Below are 15,699 nucleotides of genomic sequence, written 5' to 3'. Positions count from 1 at the left end.
TGTAGGCTGCACTGATTGGCTCCACAGGTTCCTCATCCTTCTGGGACCAGCCATGTCTTTCTCCTCCCAATGATGGCAGAGATGTACAGGGGCAAGACTGGTCTGACAGGCCCTTTTCAAGCCTTTGGACATGTCAAGGACTCCAAAATTCCACTGCCCAAAGTCAAGCGGGGAGGAAATATATTCTGCCTCTTTCATGGGAAGGAGAATACAGTCACCTTGCCAAGGGTGTGCATTCAGGGAGGGTGACAATTTGAGGCCATAATCCAACCTAACACACCAGGTCAGGGCTGAATCTGCAGGAGGGCAGACAGGCGGGGCTCCATGAGGACAGGAGGTCACCTTGTCTGCCTCCCTCAGAGGACCAATCTGATAGCAGCTCAAGTGCCTGCTGCACTTGAACGCTACCCTAGGTATATCCTTGCCCAGAGGGGCTTCTGGCGTTGACCCACCACGGAATGTCCCAGGCCAAGAGAGGGGTCAGTCTAGAGGGACCCCATCCAGTCACAGACAATGACTTAAACTGCTTTCCCTCTTACTTCCTCTCTAGTCAAGAAGCAAATCGAGTTGAAGTCTCGAGGTGTGAAGCTGATGCCCAGCAAAGACAATAGCCAGAAGACATCTGTGTGTAAGTGTCTGCCCACTGGCCCCCCGCCGGGCCTCTTGCTTGACCTCAACCTGCCAGTGCTATGACCGCAGGGGAGCCAGACGATGCTGGAATGGTTTTCCTTCCATCCTGCCTCCCTCCATCCTGGGCTCTGCGCGTGGACACACTGACCTGGTGGCCAACGAGCAGCCCGATGGCCTGGCCTTGGCCTCCCCCTCCCCCCCTTGCTGCTCTTTCTCCCTCACTTCCCTTCTAACTGCAGTCCAGGGAGTCATTACTGCTCCATTTCTCTCTTTATTTTTCCTTTTGAATCACTTCCACCTGCTAAGACAGTCCTTTTTCGGGCTCCTCCTCTAGGGGTCAGTAACCTCCAGCTGGGACCTTGGAGGCCGCAGGGCCCCAATTCCAGCTCCCAAGGCAAGATTGGGGAGGGGAGAGAGGGAAATGCCGAGTAACCCCCACCACGGCCCCTGGACTTGGCTGGGCGAAGAGTGGACTAGAGGGTGGGGCCTGGCCTCTCGCGCCAATGGGGCAGTGCCGGGCTCTCTGCGTGGGCACGGGGACAATTATGTCTGTGGAACATGTTCCTGCTTTTGGTGTCTGAAAGGTTTAAAGGAGGACACCCGATGCTGGGGGGTGGGCTGGAATGTCACCCAGAAACGCCTAACTGGAACCCGTGCTGTGGGGCTAGAGCACAGGACAGTGTTTGGGAAGGTTCAGGGGCCACCCTGGAAGGCTGGTCTTGAAAGCAGAGGAGATTTTCCCTAGAATCCCTCTGCTTTCACTCTGGAGGTGAGTGTGGGGAGCCTTCCGTGGTCCCCAAATGACTGGCCCTCTGGCCTGCTGTCTCCTGCCCTTCCGTCCTCCGCCCTCTGCATCTCACATACTTCGGGCTCTGCCTCCACCTTCGCCTCCCTCCTTCACCCTCTGCTTTCTCCTCTTTCTGTTTCCCTTCTGCCCGCTGACCCTCTCCTCCCACCTCACCTCCACATGCTCTCTCCGCTCGAGGTGCTAGCAGTGCTTCCTGAGAGGGACAGAGAGCCACCACCAAAGGTTCCAGGCTCTGTGCTGAGTGGAGCGGGAACGGGGCAGGGGGAGAGGCAGTTCCGTCTTTCAAGTCCTCCAGTCAAGAAAGGGCACCGCTCCCCATCTCTGGGGACTGTCATCTCTGGTCACTGCACCCCAAGGGGCTGGATGGCAGAGAACAACCAGGAAGCCCTACATCTGTGCTTGACTAGGGACTAGGGAAAGAAGCAGGGAGCAAGGAGAGCCGAGGGGTAGGTCAGGAGTCTGCAGAGAGGGCTCGAACCGTGGTCTTTGCCCTCCCAGGCTCTTCTTTTCTGTAGCCACAGGAGACCAGGTGAACTGAGGCAGGCACGATTTAATTTCAGAGTTTTCCCTGGAGCCACAGGCAAACTTTAAGGAAATGGCCCAGATTTGGGAGAACAAGTTTTTATCCCAGTGTGTCTTCAGGTAACCGTGTTACCCCAGGCACTACTGTCTCGGTGTCCACATCTGTAAAATGGGGATATAAAGCCTTACCCTCTCTTCTTTGCAGGGATGCCAAGATGGGCCTTCTTGACCTAGGACTTCAGAGGCCCATGAACTGTCCAACAATTACATGTGATGCTGTGGGTGCATTTTGTGGGAAGGAGGTCCCGTGGTTTTCATCAGATACTCAGGGTGCCCAGAACTCCCTTGGAAAGATGAATGAACCTTAGTTTAATGAAATAATGCAAAAATATTTTGGAAAAGAAAATCTCTTTATAACAAGGTACAGGTCTTTGTTCTGAGGTTTCCTTGGAGAGGGACGGGTGTGTGACTCACGCTGCCTCCGAGGCAGGTAACCCAGTGTCTGCAAGTAGCTGGCCCTTTGCGTTCTGCCCAAATTTCCTATGGACAGATGTCCTGAACTTCAGAGGAGGAGTGTCCCCCACTTACATATCCTGAACCCTCCTGGCTGCCTTTATCAGACAGTCTGCGGGTACCATGGATCCCCGGCCATCGGTTCTGACCACCCACGTTTCCATGCCTCCCTTCACTTTGGGTAGAAGGTATCGCCTTTCAGAGCACGGTTCAGCTTCTTCCTCACCATAGGGTTACTCATGGGGTAGGGGCAAGGGTCACCTTCCCTTTCCTGTCTCCCCGCTGTAGCCAACAGCAAATTAATGCTGCAAATACAAGTGTCTGGTTTTGATTAGGCAGGGGAGGTTGGAATTTGATAAAGAAAGGGAAGAAGCCTCTTGCCTCTGTAATTCAGGCAGTAAACTTCTCCCTGCAACTTCAGTTTGCTTGTTGCCAGGGGAGCCTTCAAGTCCACATGGGGCTGTGTCGCCTGCTGGGCTTGTAACTTCCTGGACGGTGACTGGGCCTTACTTCAGCTGGCTGATTAAAGGGGAGGCAGCCGGTGTGCTGCTCCATGTGTCAGGGGATGTGGGTCAGTGGGTGGGCTGTGCCATGGTCTCTCCTCTCTGGTCCATAGCATCTTCATCTGCTGGCCTGCACTGTCAGCTTGCTGCGTGGCGTCAGTACTGACTAAGGGGGCAGGACACTGTGTCTGTTGTTAACGTGCTACCAGGTGGCTGTGTGGTTCCAGTTCGGTTGCTTGACAGGGACTCTGGATGGGTGTGGTCAATGGGCAGGGCCTAAAGAAGGTGGGAGCTTTGCTGAGAAGTCCTCAGGAGAAATGGACCACATGAGGCTGGCTTACAGCAGATCAACCACACATACAGCTCAGGACTGACCTCCTCTTCTTAGAACAGAGTCTCCTCTCTCCTTCCCATCCCCCTGGGAATCCTGGAGGCCCCAGGTTTCTCCTTCCTCCCCATTGCTTGCAAGACACTGAGGCTCCAGGAGGCAGGAGCTTGCTCTGCGTGTGGAGACGGCACTTCCATCTTATCATCCCAGCCTTGAGGGTCCTGGGCTGGTGGGAATGGGGACGTTGCTAAGTTTCGGATGTGAAAGCTCTGGAAGTAGAGGCTTGGCAAGGAAGGAGAGGGGAGTAGGGGACTGAGTCCAGTGGGAGTGGCTGGATGTAACCTGGCCATGTGGAACGTTAAAGAAAGGGAGACTACCCAAGGGGCACTGCCACACAACCACGAGGATACCAGGAGTCCGGCTTGAGGGTATAGTCTGTCCAAACCCCCAGGTCCCTTAACCAGGCACACCCTGGGGTAGCCGGGGATTTGAACAGGGTATACACCAGGCTTCTAACTGTAGACATGAGCTCAGCCTCAGTGAGTGTAAAATGCAGCTGCTCACAGGTGCTTTAGCTAGGAAACCCCCTGCTCCCTGCCCCCACACCCTAGTCTTCCATGAGCCCGGTGATTCTCTCTTTGCCATGTCCATTCCCACTACTTCATGTCCGTCCCCATACCAGGCTCTTGTTGCCCTTTACCTGGACAGTCACACAACTTCCTAAGTCATCTTGCAGTAACTGGCCACCCCATGAGCAATCCAGATCTTCCCTGCCCCCACTCAGGACTCTCCAGTGGCTCCAGTCATTTTCAGGATCAGACTCAAACCCCTTAAAAGTCTGACCTCTGGAATCTCACCTTTCACTCATTCGTGTCACTCATCACTCTTCCTCCTATTCTGGCAACCCGGGGCAACCCAGTTCCGTTTCCACATTTCTACCCCTCTCCCCATGCCTGCCTGCCTGCCTGAACTGCCATTCCTCTGTCATTATGTATCCAAATCCTCCTATTTCAGAAGGTCCCTGTTCAATGCCACCTCCTCTGCGCAGCAGCCTTTCTTGCTTCTCACAGCAGTACAAGATGGGCCCTCCCTCTGAATCTCCATGTAGCTGCATCTTTTATCAATGCTCCACGTGGTTTCACAGTTAGTTTCCGTGTTTCATGTCTTCACTGGACTGGGAGCTCCTTGAGGACAGATCATATCTTATATCTGACATTGACATCTCCCATGGTACTTAAAATAGGGCCGTGTACACAGTAGGTGCTCAGTTAATGCCTTTTGTATGCTCGTGTGTGAGAATGAGTGAGTGGGTGAGTGAATGTGTGATGGAGCACGTTGCTCATATTATGGGGCCTTGAATATGTGGGACAAAAATGGGCCAACTCAGGGAACGTTGCTCCAGACTTCCAGTCGTCCAGTTGTCCCTGGTCTCAAGGGTACTGTCGGGATCCTGTGACTGGGGAGGCCTTGAATGGAACTCCTCTGGCCGAGCCATCTGCCTCCTGGTCACCCCCAAAGCCAGATATCCAGGGGTGTGAAGGGGTTCCAGCCTCATGAGTATGAGCATCCCTAGAACAATGAACTGGCAGGGGCCAGAGGGTTTCCTCCCTCCCCACTGGGAACGAGGGACAGCGAACTTTGAGTGTGTCCGCCACCCTCTGATTGATCAAGCTTCTCTTTTAGCCCAGACGACTGTGCACATGGGCTTTGTCAACAGGACTCTGGTGTTTGCACAATTGAGAGCCTCACGCCGCCTGCCAGAATCTCTGCAGGGGCCATCTCTGCTCAGGGCCATCTCTGCTCAGTGCCCTTAGCCGGAGGCTCGGGCAGCAGGGGTGGGGGTGCTCTGGTTACTGCTCACTCAGGCTTGAGAACTGTCTGATGGGAAGAGGTTCCTCAGTAGAAATATCTTTGTTTGAGCTAAAGTGCCTGCTTTGAACTTCAGACTGCAGCTTTCTCCTACATTCTTTACAGTTTCTGATCACGCATCCACCTTTTATTTAACTTTCTTTAAGTCATTTTTCCATTTGGGGCTGAGGTTGCAGGGGCTCATCTCATCTAGAGTTGCCATCCCCAGATCTGAAGCTCAGGGTCAGGAGGTCACTGGGGGCTGAGGGCCATCCACCTCTGGCCGCTGGTGCGTGCCAAGGGAACGGGGTGGCTGTTGGGTTGGGGTGCCTGCCTCTGAGCCCACATGCTGTTGATGAATTTCACTTGGACTTTGCTCACAAAGGAATTTGTCAAAAGCAGCTCCTCACCTTACACACTCAGGAAACCCAAGCCCAGTGGCCCCCAGCAGCCCCACCGGTATAGGGCCTCACTGTGTCTCCCAGTCCACCTCCCCCTCAAGACGCTGCCCGGCTGGTGCTTCCTGTGGTTACCCATCTCTGTATGTGCTGTTTTTTGCCTTGTAGTAACTCAGATTGGTGTGTCCCAAGGGCATAATATGTGTCCAGACCCTGGCATACCTGAAAGGGGCAAAAGACTAGGCTCGGATTTCAGGTAAGATCTGTTTGGGGACCTTCTGATTGTCAGAAGGGTGGGATGGGCTGCAGGGGGGAAGAAAGGGCTGGCCTAACTTCCTGAAGGTAGAGTACAGAGGATGGTGTGGGTACAGGAATAGACGCTTTCTGGAGAAGAGCTGTGGCCTTGACCTTCTTTCCCAGTCCAGTTCTGGGAATGGTGCCCATTCCTTAAGGGGAAGGGGAGAGCTGTGGACCGCCAGCGTCACCCAGCAAACCTACACCTAGGGTACAGAAGACTGCTGTCATCAGGAATGACAGGCCAGCATGCAGCTCATGCCTCTAGGGAGACCCCAGGGCCCCAGGATGGTGCATTTCTCAAAGTTTCTATCAAGGCCTCTTCCCATAACTCCATTTTTATTAAAGTTTTGTGTATCATCCACCCACTCTTAGCTGTCCTAATCGATACTTAGAGGACTGCTGTTTTGCTCACAAAGTCACCTTTTAACTTAATCCTAAAAGTATTCAGTGGTAAAAAAAAAAAAAAAAAAAAAATGGAGATTTTAAGTGATAAAATTGTAGAGATCAAGGGCCAGAGGGGAAATAAGGTTGGTGTGATACTTTGTGGAAGCAGGATACACTCAGGGTGGGCCTGGAGAGCCCAGGGATTGAGCTCACAGACATACTTTGTCTCCCAGGTTAGGATCCAGTGTCCAGTTCACCTGCAACGAGGGCTATGACCTGCAAGGATCCAAGCGGATCACCTGTATGAAAGTGAGCGACATGTTTGCAGCCTGGAGCGACCACAGGCCGGTCTGCCGAGGTGAGGGGGCCCTGGGAAAGTGACACTGGCCAGGAAGCTGGGCCGAGCCTGGAGGACAGAGCCCAGCTCCGAGAGCCTGAGGTCTGTGCTCTCATCCAGGCTGGCTCGACCCACTCTCGCTGCCCCCCAGGCCTCAGAGTCTGCATTCATTTACTGATCCACTTACATTTACTTAGCACCTTCTCTACGTCAAGGTCTGTACTGGGGTGAGGAGATCCAGGAGTGGGGAAGAGAACCATGGCCCTGCCCTGCATGGACCTTCCAGTCTGATGGGAGGCTATGTAGGGAGCAGGTTGCTAGCTCTTTGCACAGATGTTACACCTACACCCAGATAGGAAGGGAATCACCTTTATAATGTCACCTTTAATCCCTCCGTGATGACACATGTACATCCTGAACCCTGAATCTCAATGCCCTTGTTTCTCTCCGCATACTCGGCAATGAACAGACCTGCCCTTCCGAAGATGCCCTTAGCTCAGCAGAAGTGGGCGGACCTGGTCTCAGAGGTTCCTCTGTCCTAGTCCCACACCTGGGCATCTTGTTCTCAGGGCCGTGCCACTCACGTCCGCAGATATCACATATACCAAGGGCGGGCTGGCCTAGCCTCGTCCCCCAGATGGTCTTACAGTAGCAGCCCTGAGTGTGTGCCATCATGGGGACAGAACAGCAGCGGCTTCTGTGAGAGCAGCGCTGGCCTTATTCCCGGGGCACCGGGAGGCGCTCTTACTTTCCCACGCTGTGTGCGCAGCTCTCCCACTCTGCGGGTGGCCGGGACTGGGTCTTGGTGCGAGAGCGAGCACTCGCCCTGGAGTTCCTGAACAAAGCTCCTTTGGAAGAGAAGGTGCGTGCCCACAGGAAGGTTGCGTTCTGGATTCTTCCTGTTTAAGAAGGAGATGTTCTGTCCCTCTGCAGGCACGTGCATCACGGTGACATCCATACAGAGCGAGGGGTCTAGGAAAGCGAGCTCTGGCCATGACTACGCTGAGGAAGGGCCAAGGTTGAGTTTGAGCAAACCTCACTTTAAGAGTAAAAGGGCCTGGCTGGTGTGGCTCAGTTGGTTGAGCATCATTCCGCAGACCAAGAGGCCACCAGTTAGGTTCCCCGTCACCATTCCCGGTGCGGGGGGCAGAGGATCAGTGTTTCTCTCTCTCCCTCGCCCTTCCTCTCTCTGAGTCAATAAAAACATATATTTTTTAAAAAGAATAAAAAAAGACAAGACTCTCTGAACCCCAGGAGAGCTACACTACTAAGTAGGTTACCGAAGATCACGTTCTGAAAAGGATCCACCACACACATAGCGGTACTGTTTTCCCCCTAATGCATTTAAATTGTGATTCCATTTTAAATATTCATTTTGCACACAGTTAATTACACCAAAACATGAGGCCTGGCAAATAATAGGTTCTCCACGAATATTTTGAGACAACCTGCGTGAATCGGTGATTGAAATGAATGAACAGCATGGCACTGAGCCCTCATTTTGGAATCTGACTTCAGGCATTCACAGGCCCTTCTTTTGTTTCCCTCCCGCCTGAAGAAGTGAGCTAGAAAATTTCGATCATTTGAAGGAGATTGAGGGCAGCCGAAGCACTGCTATCGAATTCTGTTCAGCCCCAGATAGAGGCAGAACAGTACAATATAGGACTTGTCGGACTTATTTTATATGCGGGCCTTAATATTTTAAAATAAGCTTTCACAGAAGCCCAATAAATAAAACAGATGCAGGTCTCGCACTGAAGTAGGGGCAGGGGACTGGGAGTTGCCCCCTCCTCACCACTCTCAGCAGCCCCTAAGCCACCTCCGAGGAACCCTTCAGGCTCCAGGAACACCATTTGTAAACAACTGACAGAATGAAGAGGACCACATTGACAACCAGGAGATCTGGTTTCTTGTGGCCACAGGTTGGGGTTGACAGAGAATAGGGCCTGGGTACCAGCCCCAGATGAGAGACTTACAGTTACTGAGTCAAAGAGTAGGTAATCTACAGAAATCAATACATTAATTTTTCCTTTGTGGGAAAAAAACACTATTTGCTGTGTAAATACATACATATATATTTATATGCATATTACATATATGCACATTTATACATCTGTGTAGAATAAAGGCCTTTTTGGTGGCTAAAAAGAGCCAGACTCAGGACTCAGAGACTTAAGTTCAAGTTCCAACCTCGCTATTAACCCACCATATAGCACAGGGCACGTTTCTGAACTGTTCTGAATCTCCTCCTTCATTCTCACAAAATGGGAGTGAAATGTGGGAAATAGCGCACCAGCCAGCTACAGTAAAGGCCATGGATGTTGCAGGCGACTCTCTTCCTTCTTGGCCTTCCCTGGATCAGCTTCCAGGGCCTTGACCTTAAACACTAATGTTCAGAGGGTTGTTTTCACTCTACTCACCTCCCCTTCCCCCACTCCTATCCCTCTAGGCTTGCCTCCCCTCCCCTCCTCCCCTCCCCTCTCCCCTGTAGCCATTCTCTCTATGGGACTCACTGACTATGCTAGAGCACGTGCCCATTGCTCCCTGGGTCCCTCACCTATATATATGTAGGTACTAATGGTAAAGCTCCCATTTATTGAGCAATTTATACTTGTATAAAGCATTGCAGAAGGCATTTCTCATAATTTCTTCATGAAGAACATGATGATATCCATATTTCATGTCTAGCTCAGGCTTGGTGTGGTCAGGCGACTCGCCCAAGGGCACAAAGCTAATCGGTGGAGCTGGACTCCAGACCTTGACTCCAAAAGCTCTATCCTACACTTCTTGAAAATTGCACCTTCAGAGTCAGTATAATGGATGGAACCACATAAAACAACTCTCTCCCCCACTTTTTGGTAACTTTAATTTCGATTTAAAATTGTAAACTCAGAAAATTTGCAGGAAATATGCAAAAAACCTCCTATGTACTCTTTACCCAGATCTAATCAACTACTTTTAAGGAGTTAATGGCCGAGAAGGAAGCTGAGATGGGTCAGTCAGAGAGGTAGGAGAAGAGCCTAGAGGCATCGTAGAAGTTGACAGTTGTGAGTTTTACCAAGAGAGAAGGCTCAGTAAGGTCATACCCTCCAGAGAGGTCAACTGGGGTTACATGGCTCAACTGAGTGGCAATGGTTGAAGTTTTTCTTGTAAGAAATTGTCAGGGAAACTGAACAAAGACAAGGGAAAGGGCTAACCTGGCCGGGAGCTTCAATTATGGTGGCATAGAGAAGGTGAATGGTAGAATTAATCAAAGGCAGATATGAGAGTGTCAGGGACGCCATTGGTGATGGTCCTGAGGTCCAGACTAGAGAAAGAAGAAGGGTCAGCAGGGGATTGATAGGTGAGGAAGGAAGGAGCCAGAAGGCTGTAGGGACCTATGATTTAGGATAGCAAGTCCCTCAAGATCAAGCCACTCTGCTGGGCGCATCGGTGGCAGGGGAAAGAATGGATGATGGAGTTTAAGATCTCACAGAGGGACTCTACTGGGGCCCAGAACAGCAAACCCTGGAGATGGCCACGGACATGGTTGACTTTGGGTGGGGGCACCAGATCTCATGAGGAGGGGGGCTGGCCTCTCAAAGGCAAAGGAACTGAAGGGGAGAAGATGAGCACATAGGCAGACAGGATTGCAGAATGGGGGATGGGAGAGTGTGTGGCAGCCAGATGTCACCTGTTTCATCCCCAAAGGTGGAAGCAAGGTCATCAACTGAGAGTAAGGGGAGGCAAGGGGAGGGGCGAGAGGTCCGAGGGGCATGTGGAAGGAAGGAAGGGTCTGCGCAGAGCAGGAGAATGAGCTTAATAGAGCTAAGCGACCAAGTTGCTGGGCAATATCTAGGATTTTTAAAGGTGAATAATCATGAATTTATAGTGACGTCAATCTTTCTACTCGTGATTTTTCTCCAGAAAAGCTCAACTGTCTGGGGGCAGATCTAGAGAATGTAGGTGGAGAGGTTCACCCATAATTGCTGTCTTCCAGGCAACTGATTAAAGGCAAAAGGAGCAAGGGACTTGGGTGGATTTCCAAGAAAATGATCATAATGGTGGACCATGGGCTCTAAGCTGGGTGAGGATAGAAGAGAAGACAGGGAACTGATGGGTGGAGAGAAAATGTTGGTGTCCGGGAAATGAGCTCTAGTCGAAGATCAAAGAAGAGTCCTCCAGGGGTTCAGCAAATGTTTATAGGGCGACCTTGGGGAGGGCGGGAAAAAGCTCTCACTGCAGAAGGCTGCAGAGGAAGCAGTGGGCCGGGGGTGGGGGGCTAGGGGGCGACGGGCTTCGATCACGGCAGGAGCTGGAGCTGGAGCTGGAGCAGGAGGTACTTAGAGATGTTGCAGATGCAGGTCAGGTTTGTCTGCCTTAGATTTGGTGGTGGGGACGTCAGTCCAGAGGACTGTGGGAAGGCTGAGGAGGCAGGTCGCTAGTAGAAGCAAGAGAGGACAGCATGGAACAGTGTGGGACTCAGATTTGGGGAGAAGATGGAAGACCACAGGCATTTGCATATGAAGCAGTTTCCTTTTTGGTGCCAAGATGTTTCAGTGCCAGGCTGGCTGTGGGTCCAGATGATGCCCCCCTAGTGTCCCCTGGAATACTCGCCCTGTTATATGGTGTCATGATGTCCAGAGGAAGAGAGGGAGTGGTGGCCAAGCTCAGGCATGGAAGGTCCTGGAGCAGACTCCTGAAAGTTATCCAGCGGAAAATTTGATGGGGGAAAGGCAAAAAGAAACATCAACATGTGTTTATTCATTTATTCAGACCTTGTCTGAGCATCTACCATTTTGCCAGCCCGCATGGGTTGCAGCCACGAGCTATCCATCTGTTGCTTGGATCCCAGGGACTGGCTGTTCAGGGGGAAGTCTGTCTGTCCACAACCCCCCCCCGCCCCCGACCTTACCCAGACAGCAGAGGAAAAAGGTAGCCGATGCTCCACTCTGAACCTATTTTAAGGTGCTCCCTGCTAAATATCTGCAGATTGTAATAATTTAATTTATTCCCTCTAAGCTCTTAAAGTGGTAAATGCCTTTTTGACCTGTTCTCTCTAATTACCTTCAGCATGTTTCAACAGACTGCAAATACCATCTAATTTTTGGAAACAAGTGCAGGATAAATTGAGTCTGAAGCTGAGGGCTGGTAAGGGAGCAAAGCCTGGCTTTCCAGAAGGGGGGTGTAAGATGATGTTGGTGGGGATTTATAAGGTTCCCCACAGGGCTAGGGTTCTGGATCCACAGGTCCACGCTGCAGAGGTCGGCTGGGATCATGGCTTTGGTTTTGATGATCTTACTCTAATTTGTTTAATAATGTCAGTCTCAAATGTGGTCACAGGGGAAAAAATCCTATGTAAAGAAAGTTCAAGAAAGGTAGAAAAAGCTCTTGGGCCTTGAGAGAAATCTTGGGCTTCGTGAAATGGAATGAACATAGCATTGGGAGTCGGACAGTCTCAGTTCCCCTTTGTGGAATATCGACAATGGCCCGGTCTTGGGTGAGCCTTCACCTCCATTATTTCAGGTACCTTCATCCTCACCATGCCTCCTCGAGGGCTGATGTCACTAGCCCCATCTCACAGGTGAAGAATAGAATCAGAGAGGTTTCTTCACTTACCCAGGCTTAAACAGCCAGCAAGTAGATGGAAAACCCAGAAAACTAAGTCAGTAAACCGCACAGCCTACCCTCTCCTCGCCAGGGCAGCTGCCTTCAGCCCAGTTGCATCAAGCACAACCTGCGAATTGAAGGGTTTCTCAGCACAGACTTCCAGAAGCAGTTGGACGCACAGGAGGGGAATGGAGGAGGGGGTTCTCCTCGGGCTATGTTCAGACTTGATTTAACTAACATTTGAGCTCAGGATGAGGGAGAAGATCCTTTAGGTGCAGGGCTGGGGGGAGCCATCAGGAACTTCTTCACTGAAGGTGATGAACTAGAAGGAGCAATTCTGACGCAGCGGCTCCTTGCAAATAACCCTCAGACAGCTCTGCCTGATCCTGTTTTCATACCTGTTTCCTCCACTTGCCCCTGGCCCTGCAGAGGGGAGGGCCTGTGTCTTAGATGTTTTTTCTTCCCACACTCTGCCTGGCTCATAATAGGCACTCAATAAACGCTGGAATGAGTGAGTGTAGGAATGAGCTCCTGAAATGAGAAGAGATGAATTACGCCCGGGAGCTGTGGAAACTGCTTCCCAAACCCTCCCAGGAAGGGTTGATCATGGCCCCATCCACGCTCGGAGAGGAGCTCTCAGATACTTTGCCCCATCAGAGGAAACCAGGCTTGACACCACCTTCATTTTATATACTTAGGCTTGTTGCGTTCACTCACTGTTTCTTTACCATTCGGCACTTTGCCTACAATTAGGATAAATTGCCATGTGGGCAGCAATGGAACAGGCTCGTAGAGCTCTTTATTAAAATAGCGGAGCACTAACATTGAAGAATGAAGCGCCTCAAACTAAAGAACACGTTTTTAAAGAAGGCAAACACCTAGGTACAATGTAGCACCTTAACTGTTATCAATCACTACTTAATCCAATTAGCTCAGAAGCTATTTTAAAGGGCTTAATTAGATTAAGCTGTGATTGATAACACTTTATATCTACTTGAGTAGAGCACTTCTTCTAATTCACCTTGAATCTCTATGCTTCCAGTCAAAGGCCCGTGTGGGGCATGTGCTGAGTGTGGGGAGGGAACTGGGGAGTCCTTGATCGGCACTGAGACTCTGGGTGCCCTGTCCTGGGCTGAGCTTGGGGCATTGGCAGAGTCCTGGGGCACAGACATTCTGAGACCTAGTGAGGTGGCCTTGATGAGGACATCCTGAGATTCTACTTCAGGGGGCGTGAAGTAGACGATGACCCAGGTCCTGGGTGAGCCTCACCTCCATTATCTCAGATACCTTCATCCTCACCGTGCCTCGAGGGGTGAGAGCAGACGGGGAAGCACAGACAGGTGAGCAGAGCAAGGGGTGGGCGCCTCAGCAGCCCACAGTGTCTGGGGCCCACCTGAGGAGCACTGGCCACACCCTCTTGGTGGAGCTGAGCTGCTGGTCGCAGGAGAGTTGGGGTTGCACTGGGCTTAGCTTGGCTATGGAAGCTCATCGTTGCACACAGAGCGCAGCCAGGCAGGGCATGCGGAGCCTGCCCCAACCAGTGCTCCAGGAGCTGCGACTTCCCTTTGAACCCACTGAGCACTGTGAGGGAAGAAAGCAGAAAGCAGAACATTATGTGTGGGTTGAGACTGTACAGACTTCAGTCTCCTCTGCGCCGGGGATGAGAGGTGGGGGTGGGCACCGGACCTAGTCTAAACTAAACTTCCATCTTCTCCCTGCAGCCCGCATGTGCGATGCCCACCTGCGAGGCCCCTCGGGCATCATCACTTCCCCCAATTTCCCCATTCAGTATGATAACAACGCACACTGCGTGTGGATCATCACAGCGCTCAACCCGGCCAAGGTAAGGCGCTGGGGGCGTGGGCAGCGTCCTGTGGGCAGGGCTGGGTTGGAGACAGTTGGTCTGCAAGGGTTTCAAACCCAGAACTAGGTTGTGGTAGGTTCTTTGTAGGCAACTCTTAAAAATTATTTTTATTAAATATCAAGTAGATAAAAAGCATATTTGTAAAATATAAGTAAGGTATAAAGAACCTCGGTACAACAGACACCTGCATAGCCAAATCACAGCTACCTTAGTGATGCGCGTCCCTCACCAGTCCATCCCATTCCCTACCCCTCAGGTGCACCCTACCTCGATTGTGTGCTTATCATTCCTCTGCTTTTCTTTATAGTTTACATGTAAATGTGTATCCTGAAAAATACATTGTTTAGTAAGCTAGCATTTGAACTTCATATAAACGTACCCGTGTTGTATATATTCTTAATTAACTTTACTCAAAATTATGTCCCTAAGATTTATTATGTTGTTGTGTGTAGTTTTGCACTGCTATGCACATCTTTTCACATGTTTATTTCACACTTCGTTCTTTTTTTGGTGACATGTCCTTTCTTCTCATAAATTTTGCAAGTATCTTGCCAAGATCCACAGAATAACCTGTTGGAATCTTTAATTATACCAAAACTACAGATCAATTGGAGAAGAACAGTTATATTTGTAATACTGAGTCTTTCAGTCATGAGTATGGCATGTCTCTCTATTTACTTAGGGCTTCTTTAATGGCTTTCAATCAACTTTTGGAATTTTTCCATTACAGGTCTTGTACATTTCTTAATATATTTACTCCTAGATATCTTATATTTGTTGTTGCTGTTATAAATCTTATCTTTTAAATTTTTATTTTCTGCCTATTTCTTCCTGGTGTTTAGAATTGCAATTAGCTTTTATTCTTTGACCTTTGTATATAGCGACTCTCTAGTAATAATTTATCTGTGAATTACATGAGATTTTCTACATAAGACAATCATCACCTTCAAAAAATGATGGTTTTTATTTCTTTCTTTTCAATCCTTATACTTTCTCTTCATTCATTTTCTTGCCCCAATGTTTGGACTTAAACCTCAAATATAATGTTGAATCACTGTGATGATAGTGGACACTCTTGTCACTGTTTGATGTTAGAATATTTTTACTTCATCATTATGATGTTTGCTGAAGCTCTTTTTTTTTTTTTAATTTAGTGTTTTTCTAATCTTAGTTTGCTAAGAACTTAGTGTGAATGGACGTTGAGTTTTATCAAGCAACCTTCTGTATCTATGGATATATCATATGACTTGTTTCTTTATTCCCTTAGTGTGGTAAATTACATTGGTTGATTTTTCTAATGTTAAACCAACCTCATGTTCCTGGTATAAACCTAGCTTGGCCGTTTAGTAGTATCATTTTTATACATGTCTATAATTGATTTGCTAATATTTTATTTAGTAATTTGCTTCTATTTTGTTAGTGAGATTGGCCCCTTTTTTCATATTATCCTTGCCAGATATTTTTGTCAAGATATTGCTAACCTCATAAAATGATGTAGAGAGTGTTTCCTCACTTCCTATTCTATGGATTTATAAAATAACTTTTGCTTTAAAAGTTTCATGAAAGTTTTCAGCATAATTATCTGGGTCTGCTGCTCCTTTGTGGGAAGATTTTTAAACTGTAGATTTAATCTTTTTATGACTAAAATATTATTTAGATTGTCTGTTTTTTCTTGAGG

At 49.6% G+C, this 15,699-nt stretch overlaps 1 protein-coding gene across 1 annotated transcript in view; it reads left to right on the top strand.

Moving 5' to 3' along the window:
* CSMD2 (CUB and Sushi multiple domains 2) overlaps positions 1–15,699 on the top strand; it is a gene marked incomplete at its 5' end in the record, with an annotated part of 488,286 nt that overhangs the window by 250,261 nt on the left and 222,326 nt on the right. Inside the window, 4 exons of the mRNA XM_081146285.1 lie at positions 551–628; positions 5,719–5,806; positions 6,465–6,589; positions 13,879–14,000. Of these exons, the coding sequence (XP_081002411.1) occupies positions 551–628; positions 5,719–5,806; positions 6,465–6,589; positions 13,879–14,000 (413 nt within the window). The remainder of the gene's footprint in view (positions 1–550; positions 629–5,718; positions 5,807–6,464; positions 6,590–13,878; positions 14,001–15,699) is intronic.

The sequence above is a fragment of the Miniopterus schreibersii genome (genome assembly GCF_964146895.1).
Source record: "Miniopterus schreibersii genome assembly, chromosome: 8".
Classification (NCBI taxonomy): Eukaryota; Metazoa; Chordata; class Mammalia; order Chiroptera; family Miniopteridae; genus Miniopterus; species Miniopterus schreibersii.
This window is presented reverse-complemented; position numbering and strand designations above follow the sequence as displayed.